Raw genomic sequence first — 15,488 nt, 5'->3', positions numbered from 1 at the left:
GAAAGGCCTGTAAAATGGTACTTTATTTGGGGAAATAGGTGGCAATTTCAAATAAAGCTAAATAAATAACTACTATAGGTTTTAAAAGTTCATTTCCTGGATTTTTGTTTACAAGGAATGAAACTACATCCAGAAAAATGTATATATGTATATATTACTGATAGTTCTTATTCATATAGACAAAAGTGAAACTATCCCATTGTTTATCCACAAATAAAAGGGTATATTGAAGACTGTGGATGTGGCTCAGTGGTTTAGTGCCTCTGAGTTCAATTCCTGTTACTCACCCTCCACACCAAAAATGATATATTGTTGTGCGTAGATGGACACATAGATGATAAGTCAATTTATTTTATTTTATTTTAGATACCAAGATTAAATCCAGAGGTGCTTTACTATTGAGCTATATCTCCAGTCCTTTTTTTTTTTGTCTTAAACTAGGGTCTTACTAAGTTTCTGAGGCTGTCTCGAATTTATGATCCTTCTACCTCAGACTCCTGAGTAACCAGGATTACAGGTTTATACTACTATGTCTTGCAAATTGTAATGTCATTTTTAAAACAGAATACTTCCCAGCAATTGTACGAAATGAACTACATATACATGTAGTAATGTGGTTGAATTCCAATGGCATCAGCTACACAAAAACCTTTTTTTTTTAATGTTATGTCCTAGAACAGGCAGACTAATCTATCATGTAAAAATTATAGCAGTTGTGGCCTGAGATATGGAATAGTGGAATTTCCTATAAAGAGACACTGGGAAACTTCTCATGGTGACAGAAACACCTTCATACTTAGGAGCAGAAATAACATTTTTCAGATGTTATCCATATACACAGGGCATTGTTTTAAATAATCTGCTATTGTTTTCAATGAAGACCAAAGTAATGTGACTCTATTATTTATTTTTCTAGGATATTTTATTTACAGCTCCTAAATAAAATTTGGCTATATATAAGGAGTATATGATGTTCTGATGTACCTATATTATGTGAAATGTTTGCTTTGATTAAACTAATTTACATTTCCATCACCAAACCTAATTACCTTTTATATGTGTATGCGGTAAAAACACTATATAGTATATAAGAATTATTTAAGTATTGTTAACTATAATCACCATGGTGAACATTAGCTCCTCAAACTTATTCATCCTTCATAATTGAAGCTTTGAATAATTTGACCAGCATCTCTACATATTCCCCACCCAGCACCTTCTCTGTCCACCATTCCACTCCCTGATTCTATGAGTTTACCATTTTAGATTCCACCTAAAATTTGATTGTGTAGTAAAATATCACTCTTTTAATATTATTTTCCATTGTCCTCTCAGAAACTTTCCTACCATTTTTATGTAATCTATATAAACAAAATTTTAAAAGAATATATAATAGCATACTAATATACCTATAATTGATTTCACATGTTTCAACTGTGTATGTAGTTTCCGGTATTTCACTCTATTAAATAACGATAATGTGAATAATTGTTTTTATAGATTGTATTTTATCTATAAAATCAATTTCCAGAAACAGTGTTGTCAAACAAAGGTTATCTTTTTCAACTGTTTAGAACCTAATGTTTAGAATAAGTATGTTGAAAGGTTTAGAATAATTATGTTTCTCAGTTCATGGATATTATCATGATAGAGTCAGCCAAGTTTCTTTTATTTTTTAGCTTGATATTTTGAGTATTTCAGGACATAAAAATATGTCAAATTGTGTACAACCCCAAATCTATATGTTTAAATCTTAATTCCTAGCACCTCAAAATGTGATTGCTTTGAAGAGGTAACCAAGCCAAAGTATGCTCATTTAACTGGTTCCTAACCCATTTTAACTAGTCTTTATAAAAAGTGAAGATTAGGATAGAGAGAGGGAGAAACACCCAATACACACCACATAGACCAGGGAAAACCAGGAGAGGACACAATAATATGATGGCCATGTATGTGTAAGCCAAAGAAGGTAGACACTTTGATCCTAGACTTCCAGGCTCCAAAATCATGAGAATTTTTTCTGTCTAAGCTACCCTTGTCTGGCATTTTGTATTGGCATTCCACAAAAATTAATACATCTTTCATCTTTATTTTCTTATGTAATCACAGCCAGCACTATCAAATAACCACATCAGGCTATTTAATGTGACTGCTTTTTCTTCTGTTCTTACAGACATATATTACTGTGCAGTGTGTATATATTTATATTTTATATACATGTAATCGTGCCACATATTGTCACTTCCAGGATTAAATTAAATCTTGTAAAGGACAACATTTTTGTATAAGTGAGAGCTTAATTTCCCATGCAGATAATTTACCCAAAGTATTTGTATTAGAAAATATATGTACAAATATGCATATATAAAATATCTGGTGTTTGCAAATGTAGGTATGCATCAAGAAATTTACAGTCATCTTCCAATATGACATAGGGCTTTTGCTTTTAGGTACTGTGATTTTTCTCTATCAATTGTCTACTCTTCTCAGCTGAAATGAAGCATAAAGTGTAAAAGAATGATTTTATTACATGAGGATTGTTTTGGAGGCCATATCCTTTTTAAACATCGACTTTACCCAGCTTCTGGAAATGATAATAATGTTGATTCTATTATTGAAGTAGAAAGAGGATAAAATGCCAAGAGAGGGTGGCATGATAGGCATTTTCCTTGTACATATAGTTTGTTCTGTGTGGGATGCTAGACCATTCATTCCTGGTTTTTCCATATTGGTAGTTTCCATCATGGATCTCTGCCTGGAAATGAAGTGCTCTGATAGACTCACTTCACTTACCGTGAGACTCACCTGACAGGAACTCGAACACAGTTCAATAATAGAGGCTCAGACTGCCACAGAGAAAACCCAAGGGGCATCTGGGTAAATTCCTAAAGGCCGACCTTATTTAGGAGCCAGTCCTAAGTGGCCTCTTCCCCAAGGATTCAACTAGTGATGTGTGGGTCCTAGAGCCACCTGTGCCTCAGAGTTAGGCCCTAAGGTATATAGAGCCACACAAACTCTCACTGCTGCAGTCATGTAGAGACTCACACTGGAACCCTAAAAGATTGTCCACAACAGGTGGGTAGAAAATAGTTTACTTAATTTTTGCATAAGGGCCTGAAAAACATCCAAACTGCGGCTTACAATGTGCCACTCCACTTTGATTTTGGAAAATACTTTGCATTTCATATTCAATACTTGCACGGTTTGTTAATGATATTTAATGGTTTTTAATAACAGGTGTCAAATACAATCCATTTTTTCCAAATTAGAGCTATTATAATGTCTCATATTTAATAAATTGTGTAACTAGAAAAATAATTCATTTTTCCTCATTGAGAATGTATATATCATAATTTTGTTGTTGCTATATTATCTAAAATAAAAATTTTATGCTTATAACATTGAAATTATAAAATCATAAAGAAACTGTGTGACTTTTCAAATGCAAAATTAGGTCCCTTTTTGAGACTATAAACTTAAATCAATAATTTTCTTAGGGAAATTTTCAATTAAATCTGATCACATACAGGCAAATACAGAGAGCTGCATACTTCATAATCAATGCCATGAGGCAAAGTATTTGGATAAAGCAGATTTCTTGCAGTAAAATAAATCTGTAAACACTTTAGTTCATGATAGATCAGAAAAAAGGGCTTAAATTAGATGTTAAAAATTATGGAGTTCCACTTGAGGAGAGGCATTTGTATCTAAGCACATGGAGGACTTTAGCTATGGAAATCTAGATTCCTCATTTGATTAGACAAAACCTCTATGACACATTCAAAGGGGAAATAAAACCAGGAAGAAAATACACATGTACTGGTTTGCCCTTGGTTCATTTGAGCATCAGTATGCTCTAGATTCTACCATTTGTTTGCTAAATGTTTAATAGATGCTCCATAAACACACAAGGTATAATATCTTGGAAATGTCACTTTGATCACTCTAAAACTGCATTCTATAATATTTAAAAATGCTCTGCACATTTGCCCAATAGCTAAAAACAACCTCACAATGGTCTATTCTTTGAATCTCTCATATAACTCATCATACGAATTATGTTGAGGGGAACATCTTGTTTCTAGGTGCAGCAAATTTAACAACTTTTCTCAATGCCAAGCTTCTCCACTTTTGGCTCCACTTTAGGAATTCCATTCGTACCCTGTAGTTTTGTATTTTTTTCTTTTTTTAAATTTTCATTGATGCTCCACCACTAGTCTTTCCCAATTCCCATAATCCATCACCCTCACAACAGCAAATATATATATTTTTTAATTTTTATTTAATATTTTATTGTTTTTAACCTCAAAGCTAATTGTATCATTCACCTATCTTGAAATTTATCTGTGGTTTAAAGAAAAGCAATGGTGAGCCATATTAACTGATTCTACTAATTCTCTTCTTCTCTTGTCCTAGTCATGGTGTCTTCCATTATGCTCCACTTTACACACAGAAAAACCTTAAGTTTTATTTTCCACTCCAGAGTAGCCTTTGCTACATATTCACTGTTGCCTGGAGTCATGGAATGTTCTCACTATGACTCATTAAATAGTTGGTTCCATCTGTCTTTTAGGTTATGGTTATCTCAGAAAAAGATTTCCCTGATATCCCATATGGAATAATTCTCCAAGGTTATGTTAATGCATCTTCTTGTTGAATTAACTCATTATACTTAATACGCTCATTACATTTATTACACACTGCAATTATCTTGTTTATGTTTTCTTAGCAGAATTTGTCTGTTCCGTGAAATCGGAATTGCAGGTCTATGAGTTGACAAATGGGTGATTTATGTGAAGCTTGAACATTTACTGGCACAGAATAAAATTCAATAAATATCTGATTAATTAATAAATATAAATATAAGTCAAAGAGTCCAAGAAAAGGAATGATATATGTTGTCAGATGCAAACATATCACATAAATAATAAATTATGGCAGGCCTTCTATTGGTCTTATTTCATTACTTCATTGTACATTGTAATTGTATTATTTTTTTCATAACTGAGTAAATTTTTCTATTCCTTTATTTTTAGAAAGAGAAAATGACAACATTTCTGGGCATTTACAGACATGTATGATGAAATAATCTTCACTCTCTGAAACATAACCCCATAGGTTTAGATGAGGAACTTTGAAATCGATAACAGCTGGTTGCACTAGTGCAGGCCTGTAATCCCAGTGACTCAGAAGCCTGAGGCAGGGAGATCCAAGTTCAAAACTAGCCTCAGCAATTTAGCTAAGCCCAAGCTACTAAGCAAGACTCCATCACAGTCGGGTGATGTAGTTCAGTGGTAAAACACTTCTGGGTTAAAAAAAAAGAAAAGAAAAGAAAAAGAACAATATGATATCAAAAACAAATAAACATGAATAAATAGATATGCCTTTCTTGGGTCAGGCACTAACAATTGTGTCCCCAAAAAGTTTTTAATACAACTAATTAAGTGCAAGTGATTATTTTTAAAATAGACTGTACATTTAACAATATTAAAACACTGAATTATCAGCTGGGTGTGGTGGTATACACCTGTAATCCCAGTGGCTGAGGAGGCTGAGGTAGGAATATCTGGAGTTCAAAGCCAGCCTTAGCAAAAACAAGGCGCTAAACAACTCAGTGAGACCCTGTCTCTAAATAAAATACAAAATAGGACTGGGATGTAGCTTGGTTGTCAAGTGCCTGAGTTCAAATCTTGTCACACTAAAAAAATGAAATAAAATAGGAAGTGATTATAGGGAAATGTTTCACCATATTAAAGTAGCATAGCAATAATAATATATATTATAATTACTAAAGAAACTATACAAAATGAAGATATTTACTATTACTGTCATAACAAAAATGACAATATTAAAATCTGAAACCAGTTAATTAAAATTACTAAAGTTAAGATTTGGTATATTTTATCTTATTATCCAAATAATAAAAATAAGAATTAAAGTTATGATGAAAAATAAAAATACAGATGATTGGGTTGTAACCTAGTGATGCTTGTCTAACATGAACATGGCACTGGGTTCAATTTCCAGCACATAAAAAAAAAGAATAGAACAATAAAAAATAAAAAGTGGAAGGAAAATGTGAAGAACTACATAAGTATGTAGAACAAAATGAAAAACAGTAATAAGAATGAAAGGTTGAAGCAGTATTTAGAATAATGTCAAGGAATTATAAGAATGATCCAGTGTCTACTGATATAATATTTAAAATTTTAAACTTTGCAATCTGAAATCTGTTCCTAGAGACATAACTTCATGTTTATTTGTCTGAGTTAATAAAATAAGAACCAAATTTCTAAGAGACACGGATGGTAAAATATGCAAGTCAAACATACATCTAGCTCAAGTTATATAAAAGGACAGAATACACAAACTGGAGCACAAGAGTGTCTAGAATCATCTATGCTTGAGGAAAACCACAAGGACTCAAATCAAGTACCTTCAGAGAAACATTGGATTATTGAGAATGAAACAATTCAGTAAGACTATATCACACATCATAACACATGGTTAAGAATCAAGGCTTCAAAGTTTGCAAGCTAAGAACATCTTCTTAATTCAATAAAATTGTGAGGAGATAAAACTCAAAATGTCACAGGATGCCAGGCCATATCTTTTCCTCATTATATTTTTCCTCACTCCATAACATTGCAGGTTTAATTCCTAGACCTAGAGCTTGAATAGTAATAACTAAACAATCTCAATGCATGATTGAAGGAAGGCTTGTTCCCACATTTAATAATAGTTATAGAAAATAATATTTAAGGTTGTAACCACTTGTTTTCTACCCCAAACAGACACATTTCCAACTCCTACATGGATCCTAAAAATATCACACAGGTTATTGAGTTTGTTCTCATAGGAGTCTCAGAAGTGGCAGAACTTCAAATTCCACTTTTCCTGGTTTTCCTGGTTATCTATGGGCTGACCATGTTGGAGAACCTGGGCATCATCACCCTCACCACTGTTGACTCGCAACTTCAAACCCCCATGTACTTTTTCCTCCGACATCTGGCTGTCATCAACCTAGGAAACTCTACTGTCATTGCCCCTAAAATGCTGGTCAACTTCTTAGTAAGTAAGAAAACCACTTCATACTATGAATGTGCCACCCAACTGGGAGCATTCCTCGTTTTCATTGTAGCTGAGATCTTCATGCTGGCCGTGATGGCCTATGACCGCTATGTGGCCATTTGCAACCCCCTGCTTTACACGGCGGTGGTATCTCAGAGGATCAGCCTTCTGCTGGTGTCCCTCACCTATCTCTATGGCTTTTGTACAGCTATTATGGTTTCATCTTGTGTATTCTCTGTGTCTTATTGTTCTTCCAATGTCATCAATCATTTTTACTGTGACAATGTCCCTCTGTTAGCCCTGTCCTGCTCTGATACTTACATTCCAGAAACTGTAGTCTTTATCTCTGCAGCTACAAACTTGTTCTTCTCTATGACTGTAGTTCTAATTTCTTATTTCAACATTGTTTTGTCTATTCTAAGGATGCGTTCATCAGAGGGAAGGAAAAAAGCCTTTTCCACCTGTGCTTCACATATGATGGCAGTCACAGTTTTCTATGGAACTCTGCTGTTCATGTATTTGCAGCCTCGAACCAGCCATTCCCTGGACACTGATAAAATGGCATCTGTGTTTTACACCCTGGTGATCCCCATGCTGAACCCCATGATCTACAGCCTGAGGAACAAGGATGTGAAGGCTGCCTTAAGGAGATTCATGAAGAATCCCTGCTGTTCCTTCAAAACTATGTAGTTTTTGAAGTTGTAGGCAAGTAAAGATATGGCTAAGGTTACCTGTCATTAAGTTATAAAAATAAAAACTTATGTGACTGAGTTACAAACTTTAAGGTACCCCCTGGATTAAAAAAAGAAAAAATCCAGATGTAAGGAGCATTAAATGAAAAAAAAATAAATTGAAGTTTATTAAGTTCATTAAGTTGTGAAGGTAACACAAAACATACCTGTTACTCAGTAGTTTTGCTTATGAGTGTTAGGGTCAATATGAGAGAAATTTTTACAGGGTTCCAGACAGATATATGTTTTTTAAATTAAAACTCCTTGTCTATTTTTTAATATTGCTTGAATGAAGCAGCCTTTAGTACTATATGCTAAAATTCAAATTGTGCTTCCAACTAATGTTATTTATGTGTATTTTTAAATGTAAATCCCATCCTACAGCTTTATGCTAATTTGATTAATAAGCTTAGTAGATTCCGTAACAGTTCTCCTTTTTTTTTTTTTTTAACCCTAAGCCTCCATCTTCTTTAATTCATGATATAAACATCTTCTACTGTGATGTTACAGGACATTTATTTAGTTATGTTCATGTACACTGTCCATGTCACTAGAGGAAATAAATGTGTTCCTAAAGGTTTTTCTGAGGCTGGGTGTGGTGGCACAGACCTGTGATCCCTGTGACTCTGGAGAGTGAGACAGGAGGATTACAAGTTCAGAGACAGCCTCAGCAACTTGGAGAAAACCCCGTCTCAAAATAAAAGTAAAATGGACTAAGGGTATTGGTCTGTGGTTAAGTGCCCCTCAATTCAATCCCTGGTACCAAAAAATGAACATAAATAATAAAATTTTGTTATACATTCTGTTACATCTTGATCAGTAAACATGCACCTAAACCTGTATTATACAACCTTAAATGTGTGGGGGATGACCAGGGTATATTTAAGAATTATCAAATCAGAATCATAAGTTATGGGCCATAAAGGCATATTTAAAAAGCTTTGAGAACATTTCTATATAAGACCATAAGAAGAAATTGTGTAAAACATCAAAGAAATAAACTGGAATATTAACATTCTATGTGTATATTCACTTTAATCATTAGGGGTTTTGGTATTGAAGAGTTTGTTTTTAATTATAGGTAGCAAATCTTTAGTCATAATAATTATGATGCAAGAAACATGTGTAATACTACAAGACAAATTAGACTCAAAGACATATAAAAGTTGTAATGAGAACACATTCAGAGTTGCCTTAAGGATGACATATTTAGTTTTATAAAAATTTCTTCCCATTCCTTATTGTATAACTTTATATATATATATATATATATATATATATATATATATATATATATATATAATTTTTATTTATATATTTGTTTATATATAAAATATATATGTTTATATATATTTATACATATAATATACAATAGGTACAAGTTATATTAAAGATTGTGAGTTAATGGAATCCCTTTTGTTTTTTATTATATTTCCATTTTAATATAAATGTTCACAAATAATATGTAATGTTTTATATATATGTATATATGTGTATATATATATAAAACTTTAGCTTGTTGGAATATTGAGAAATATGTATCTAACAATTTTGTACTTATTCTTGCTTAATATTGTCAAATTGGGTCCCACTGAATTATTTTCCAGTTATCTCTTTTGCCATGTGGATTAATATTTTCACAAGTGAAGGAACAAAATTTGTTCTACCCTACTAATTACTTTGTTATTAAAATGGTCCTAGAATGGTAATTTTTTTTATTTAAGAAGCAAGCTGGATGGCCACAAAATTATATGTAGTCAAATATTACAAATTACTTATATTGAATTTAATCAAGCTTATTATATACTGATAACCTCTTTTTAATTGAATTTTCAAGTCAAAATAAAAATAATAATTATTTCCCGCACTACTTAAACTAATGTAATAATATATTTGTAAAATATTATTTACATGTGAGAACATGCTGGGTATTTTTAATAGAGAAAATAACTATCATTTTAAAACTTAACTAAACATATTTGGATCTCTAGAATAGCCGTGTATCTAGAACTAGAAGAATTTTTCAGAAAATTGTTAATTTTATGTAGACATTAAAGTCACAATACCAATTTCAAGACTGACAGTAAACCCTCACAGTACTCAAAGAGACAGAACATTTTTTAAAGTTAGGTTAATGCATAGATAGGAAGTAATGGAGATGAAATGAAAGCATATATATATATATATATATATATATATATATATATATATATATATATTCAATTGATCATCTACTAAGAATTTTTTGTAATTCAGTGATACATAACATATGTATATATGAATACATGCACATCTTAAATAAACAACATACACATTTAACAATGTATATTTATCACCTATAATTCAAGATCAAAAAGATAATCTAGCAAGAATAGGAATAAATGTTAAATATGGTTCAAAGAATAAATATTAATGACCACTAATCTCATGATAAATCATCCTCAGCATCCTCTCACATCATTGGGGAAATAAAATTACAATAACAGTAACAAACTTTTCCAGCCACATTTTTGATGAAATTTAAAATACCCCATTATCCAGGGACCCAATTTCATTGTACCTAAGTATCATTTGCTGTCTCTGGTTCCAGTAGTTATCTTACATTGTTGATTGGAATGCACAATTTTACTGTTTTTTGGCAAACATGTAGACAGTTTTAAATAAAATTAAATATACATCTAATTTCACCTTGGGGAATTTTACTTACAGGGAAACACAATGTATGCATAAAAATACACATACACTCATGTTACTGATAGTTGTATTCAAAATTATTCAAAAGAAAAATATTTTAACTCGTGATCAACAAATAAGAGACAAATTATGGCATATGGGTAAATGGCATATTACTCCACATCATAATGAAATAAATCCCCATACAGGCAGCAGCATGGATGAGTTCAAAAGCACTAACCAGAAACAAACTTTCCTTGTTGTTCATTTAATATGATGTTCTAGAACACGTGAACTGATCTCTGAAGATAAACATAAGCAATTTTGGCCTGGAATATGTAACTGGGGAATGTATCACAAAGCCATAATGAAACATTTTAGGGTGATAGTGTGTGCACATGTGTGTGTATTTATATCCAAAGAAAAAATCTTAGCCCACAAAGAAAACATTTTCCCCAATGCATATATATACTCTGAATTATGAATAGAAATAACATTTTTTCAAATGTAATTCATGTATGTAAATTATTATTGTTTTAACAGAAATCAACAAAATATGACCCTTTAATTTTTCCTTGAGTTATAACTATTAAATTAAACTATTACATATGTGAAGTAGAAAATATAGTATTTAAGATAGTCTACTTAATTTGCATATCCATCACCTCAGGAAATTTTTTGGTGGGTATGGTGAGAACATTCAATATCTACTGTTAGCATAATTTCAACTATACAGTTGAATAATGTTACCTACAGTCACCCTGCTGGACATTAGCTCTATAGAAATTATTCACTCTCCATGACTAAAACTTTTTTCCCATAGTCAAATCTCTGAATTATCCCTATCTCTAGGCTTTTGAGACCACCATTGAACTCTCTGATTCTATGAGTTTAAATTTTTATACTCCACATAAAAGTATGACCATGTAGTAAAATATGATGCTTTTAAAAGTATATAAGCTATATGTGTATCTATATTTTACTACATAAATTTCCAAAGTATATATTTAGTTTGTAGTGTTTAACACATTGAATTATGATCTAATGAAAATTTCTGTTCCTGTATTTAAAATAACATGTAATTCAAAGCAGGTTTTCTGCCCGGTGAAGAGGGTATCCATCTTCACAGGTTCTTTGTTCCTGGACACTTTTTGTTTTGTTACATTTCTCCTTTCATCTCACAGTATCATGATTGAGCCAGCAAAGCCCAATGACATTCAAATTCATTTTAAATTCCTCTGGTTATAGGCAGAATTTTTTCTGCCTCCAAATTCATATATTATAACCCTAATTCCTATTATTGAGAAGAAAATGGTATTTAGAAATGGGTCTTTCAAGAGGTGATTGAATTAAAATGAGATCCTTAAGCTGCATCCAAATCCAATCCAACTGGTTCCTTCATGAGAACAGGAGATGAGGGAAGAGAGAAGGAGATGCATCTGACACAAACAGACCAGGAGCAGCCACACCAGGACACAGCTGATGAGGTGACCATCTGCAGGCCAAAGGAGTGGCAGATGACAAATCAGATCTACTGGGCTGGGTGGTGCATGCCTCTAATCCCAGCAGTTTGGGAGGCTGGGGGAGGAAGATTGTGAGCTGAAAGCCAGGCTCAATTTAGCAATCCCTTAAGCTATTTAGCAAGATCCTGTCTCTAATAAAATATAAAAAAAATGGTTGGGGATGTGGCTCAGTGGTTAACATCTCTGAATATTGAGTGGTATTTTATTATGGCAGCTCTCAAAAATTAATAAAACATGTATCCTTATTTCTTTACTTAATCCCCACCACCACCATCAGGTAACCACACTTGAGTATTTACTGTGGATATGCTTGATCCTTGTATTCTTACAAAGTATGAATTTTTGTGCAATAGGCATGTGTTTACCAAAAGGTCATCATGCTCTATATCTCCACTTGTAAGTTTAAATTTAAGTCTACAGGGGACAATCTTGTGTAGTGTATGCACATGTGTGAGTATTTATATCCAAAGAAATCTTAGCCCATAAAGAAGATAATTTCTCCAATGCATATTGTTTTCTAAATATTTTTGTAAACATTATATTCAGGAATTGCATACATATAAAATATTCAGTGTTTTAAAAATCCATTTGTACATTTGGAAAATTTTAGTCATTTTCAAAAGATCCCTTTGCTCAAATACTGTTTGAATCCTCTCCAGTATTTGTCTACTCTTCTTTTATCTCCTGAACAGCAAGTATAAAGGAGAGATCAAAAGAATTTTAGTAAATGAGTACTAATTCTTAGAGGGAGTATCCTTCTTCTATTGTCCATGTTATAATTTTCCAGGAAGTATTTGCAATGTTATTCTATTGTTGAAGTATAAGGAATAAAAATCCCAACAGAAAAGGTGGCATAATAAACGCGTCCCTTACAGATGTACATTGTTCTAATTTCAGTGACAATTAGGTTCTAGCTCTTATATGTTCCTTTCTTTCTTCTTCTTCTTTTTATTTTTTTTTGCAATAAATATGTGTCTGGAAATCAGCTGATTTGACAGACACACCTCAAACACTGGGTCCCCTAGATATCATGGAATTGACAGTCTATGATTCAGACTGCTACAAAGAATATAGAATGGACTGGGGTTGTGGCTTAGTGGTAGAGCACTTGCCTCACATGTGTGAGGCACTGGGTTCAATTTTCAGAACCACATATAAATAAATGAATAAAGTCAAGGTCCATCAACACTAAAAAAGATAAAAAAAAATTAAAAACAAAGAATATAGAAGAAGTGTATAGAGAATTCCTGGAGGAGAGCCCTGTTAAGGAATCAGTCCTAGGTGGAATATTCCCTGAAGATGTAACAGGAAATATGTGGATCCCAGAGCCACCTGTGCTCAGAGGTAAGGACCAAGGTATATAGAACACATGAATTCTCATTGCTGCAGTCCAGAAAATCAAACTTGAAGCAGATTCTCATAAGAGGTGAGTAAAAAATATTCATTTTATTTTTACATAAGGATCTTAAAGACATTCAAACCATGGCTCAAAATAAGCCGCTTCACTTTGATTTTGGAAGATACCAAGAAATCCATAAAATTTTAAAAAACATACAGTAATTACCCTATATTTATTTTTGATATTTTAACTGTTTTCAGAAATACAGGGTGTCAAATAGGTTACATTTATACATATTTCCAAATTAAAACTGGCATCATGTCTCATAAAGAAAGTAGATGCATAACTACTCAAAGTCAAAATCATGCCCCTCCATGAGGGCATAACTATAGACAACAAATTTTGTCAGAAAAAATTATCAGTTAAATCTGATAACACACAAAAAAATAAACATAGAAGCATAGTACAGTAACAATGCAGTAATGGAACATATTTACATAAATCTTATATCTTACAGAAAAATCTTCTAACATTTTAGTACAATCGTATAAAAAAATGGCTTGTTCATTAGACAAAAAGACTTCCATTTGAGCAGTGGCACTTGTGAGAGGGTTGTTCTTCAGTGGAAAATGAGGAAGATTAAACAAGAAACTTGTTAAGATTTTTGGTCACTATTTCAATAAAAACTTTAAGATAGAAAAATATATATATATATATATATACTGTCATGATTTAGACTGAAATTTCTCAAAAGCTTGTGAAATTAACTGTTCCAGTATACTCTAGACATAAATATTAACATGTCTAAATGATTGTTAATATTTTATGAACAACTACGACATACTATATGGGAAGCATCACTTTGATTACTCCGTTCTTTTATATTCAAGACATACCTGACATACCTCTATCTTTCTCTTATACATCTCCTACATAATTCCTTGTAAGATTTATATTGAGAGTACCTTGTTTCTGTGTCTAATTTTTCTAATCTACTAACCTCTGTCTCCTGCTTCTCCTTCTTGGCTCAGTCAGCACCTTGAAAACAGCATCGCTCTGCTTTGTTTCTTTGAATTTCAATTCGGCTCTATCATTTGTGTTTTCAAATCATTACAATTCACCATCTTCATAACAGTCTGAGTAATATTCTTAAAACTTAAATCTTATCATATTTTTCACCTATCATAAAATTTCTCAATAGTGTAAAATAGACCTAAAATCCTAATATATAAAAATGTATTATCTGAGTTCTCTAAGTTATTTTCTACACCATTGTACGTATTCCAAGTTGCCTGGATTCCTAAAAATTGTTCTTCCTTTGCTTTCACAAAACAGCTGATTACTTCTGATTGTTTATGTCTTTAGTTTTCAATTTCAAACTGACCTTGGAAGACTATCTGTTAATCTCTCTTGTGAAATTGTTGTCCCAAGTTATATTAACTTTTTAATTTTTTTTTCAGTGCTGGAGTTCAAACCCAGGACCTCTGAATGCTAGATACAAACTCTATTTATAAGCTACATTCACATGCTCCTAGCTTACCTAAATAATCTTCGTGCTCTGTTTAATTTTCTCATTACACTTACTACACTCTAGCTACATTTATTTTCTTTCAATATTTGACTTTTTTTTTTTTTTAGTATTAGTGATTCAACCAAGGGTACTTAATCATTGGCCGCATTCCCATCCCTTTTTAATTTTTTTTTATGCTTTTGAGACAGGGTATCCCTGGCTTTTTTACACTCATAATAAATTGCTGAGGATGGCTTTGAAACTCTGATCCTCCTGCCTCAGCCTCCCAAGCTTCTGGGATTTCAGGCATGTGCCACTGAATCTGACTTATTTGACAATTTTTTGTCTGTTCCCTGTAATTGGAATGACAAATCCATAAGTTGAAGGGCAAGTAATTATCTGAGTTTCTAAAGTTGTCTGGAACAGAGTAGAATTGCAATCAATATGTGGTTAATAAAAAAATAAGAAAACAATACAAAGAACCTAGCATTATGGTTTTATTTTCTGATTCTCTGTGTCTTATCATTTCATTTATTTCAATGCATAATAATTTTCTCTTTTTACCTTTTTTTTCTATATATTTTAGAGGGAGAGAAAATGTCAACAGTTCCAGGTTTTTACTGCTTAGACATTTATCAAAA

At 32.3% G+C, this 15,488-nt stretch overlaps 1 protein-coding gene across 1 annotated transcript; it reads left to right on the top strand.

Moving 5' to 3' along the window:
• Nucleotides 1–6,813: 6,813 nt before the first annotated feature.
• On the top strand, nt 6,814–7,761 carry LOC114084169 (olfactory receptor 8J3-like). Its single transcript, XM_027925338.2, has one exon. The coding sequence runs from the start codon at nt 6,814–6,816 to the stop codon at nt 7,759–7,761; it is 948 nt and encodes a 315-aa protein (XP_027781139.2).
• The last annotated feature ends 7,727 nt before the right edge of the window (nt 7,762–15,488 follow it).

This window comes from Marmota flaviventris, chromosome 9, assembly GCF_047511675.1.
Source record: "Marmota flaviventris isolate mMarFla1 chromosome 9, mMarFla1.hap1, whole genome shotgun sequence".
NCBI lineage: Eukaryota > Metazoa > Chordata > Mammalia > Rodentia > Sciuridae > Marmota > Marmota flaviventris.
This window is presented reverse-complemented; position numbering and strand designations above follow the sequence as displayed.

Bases quoted from the DNA above. Each gene is read 5' to 3' on its own strand.
- LOC114084169 (XM_027925338.2), top strand. From the start codon at position 6,814: ATGGATCCTAAAAATATCACACAGGTTATTGAGTTTGTTCTCATAGGA.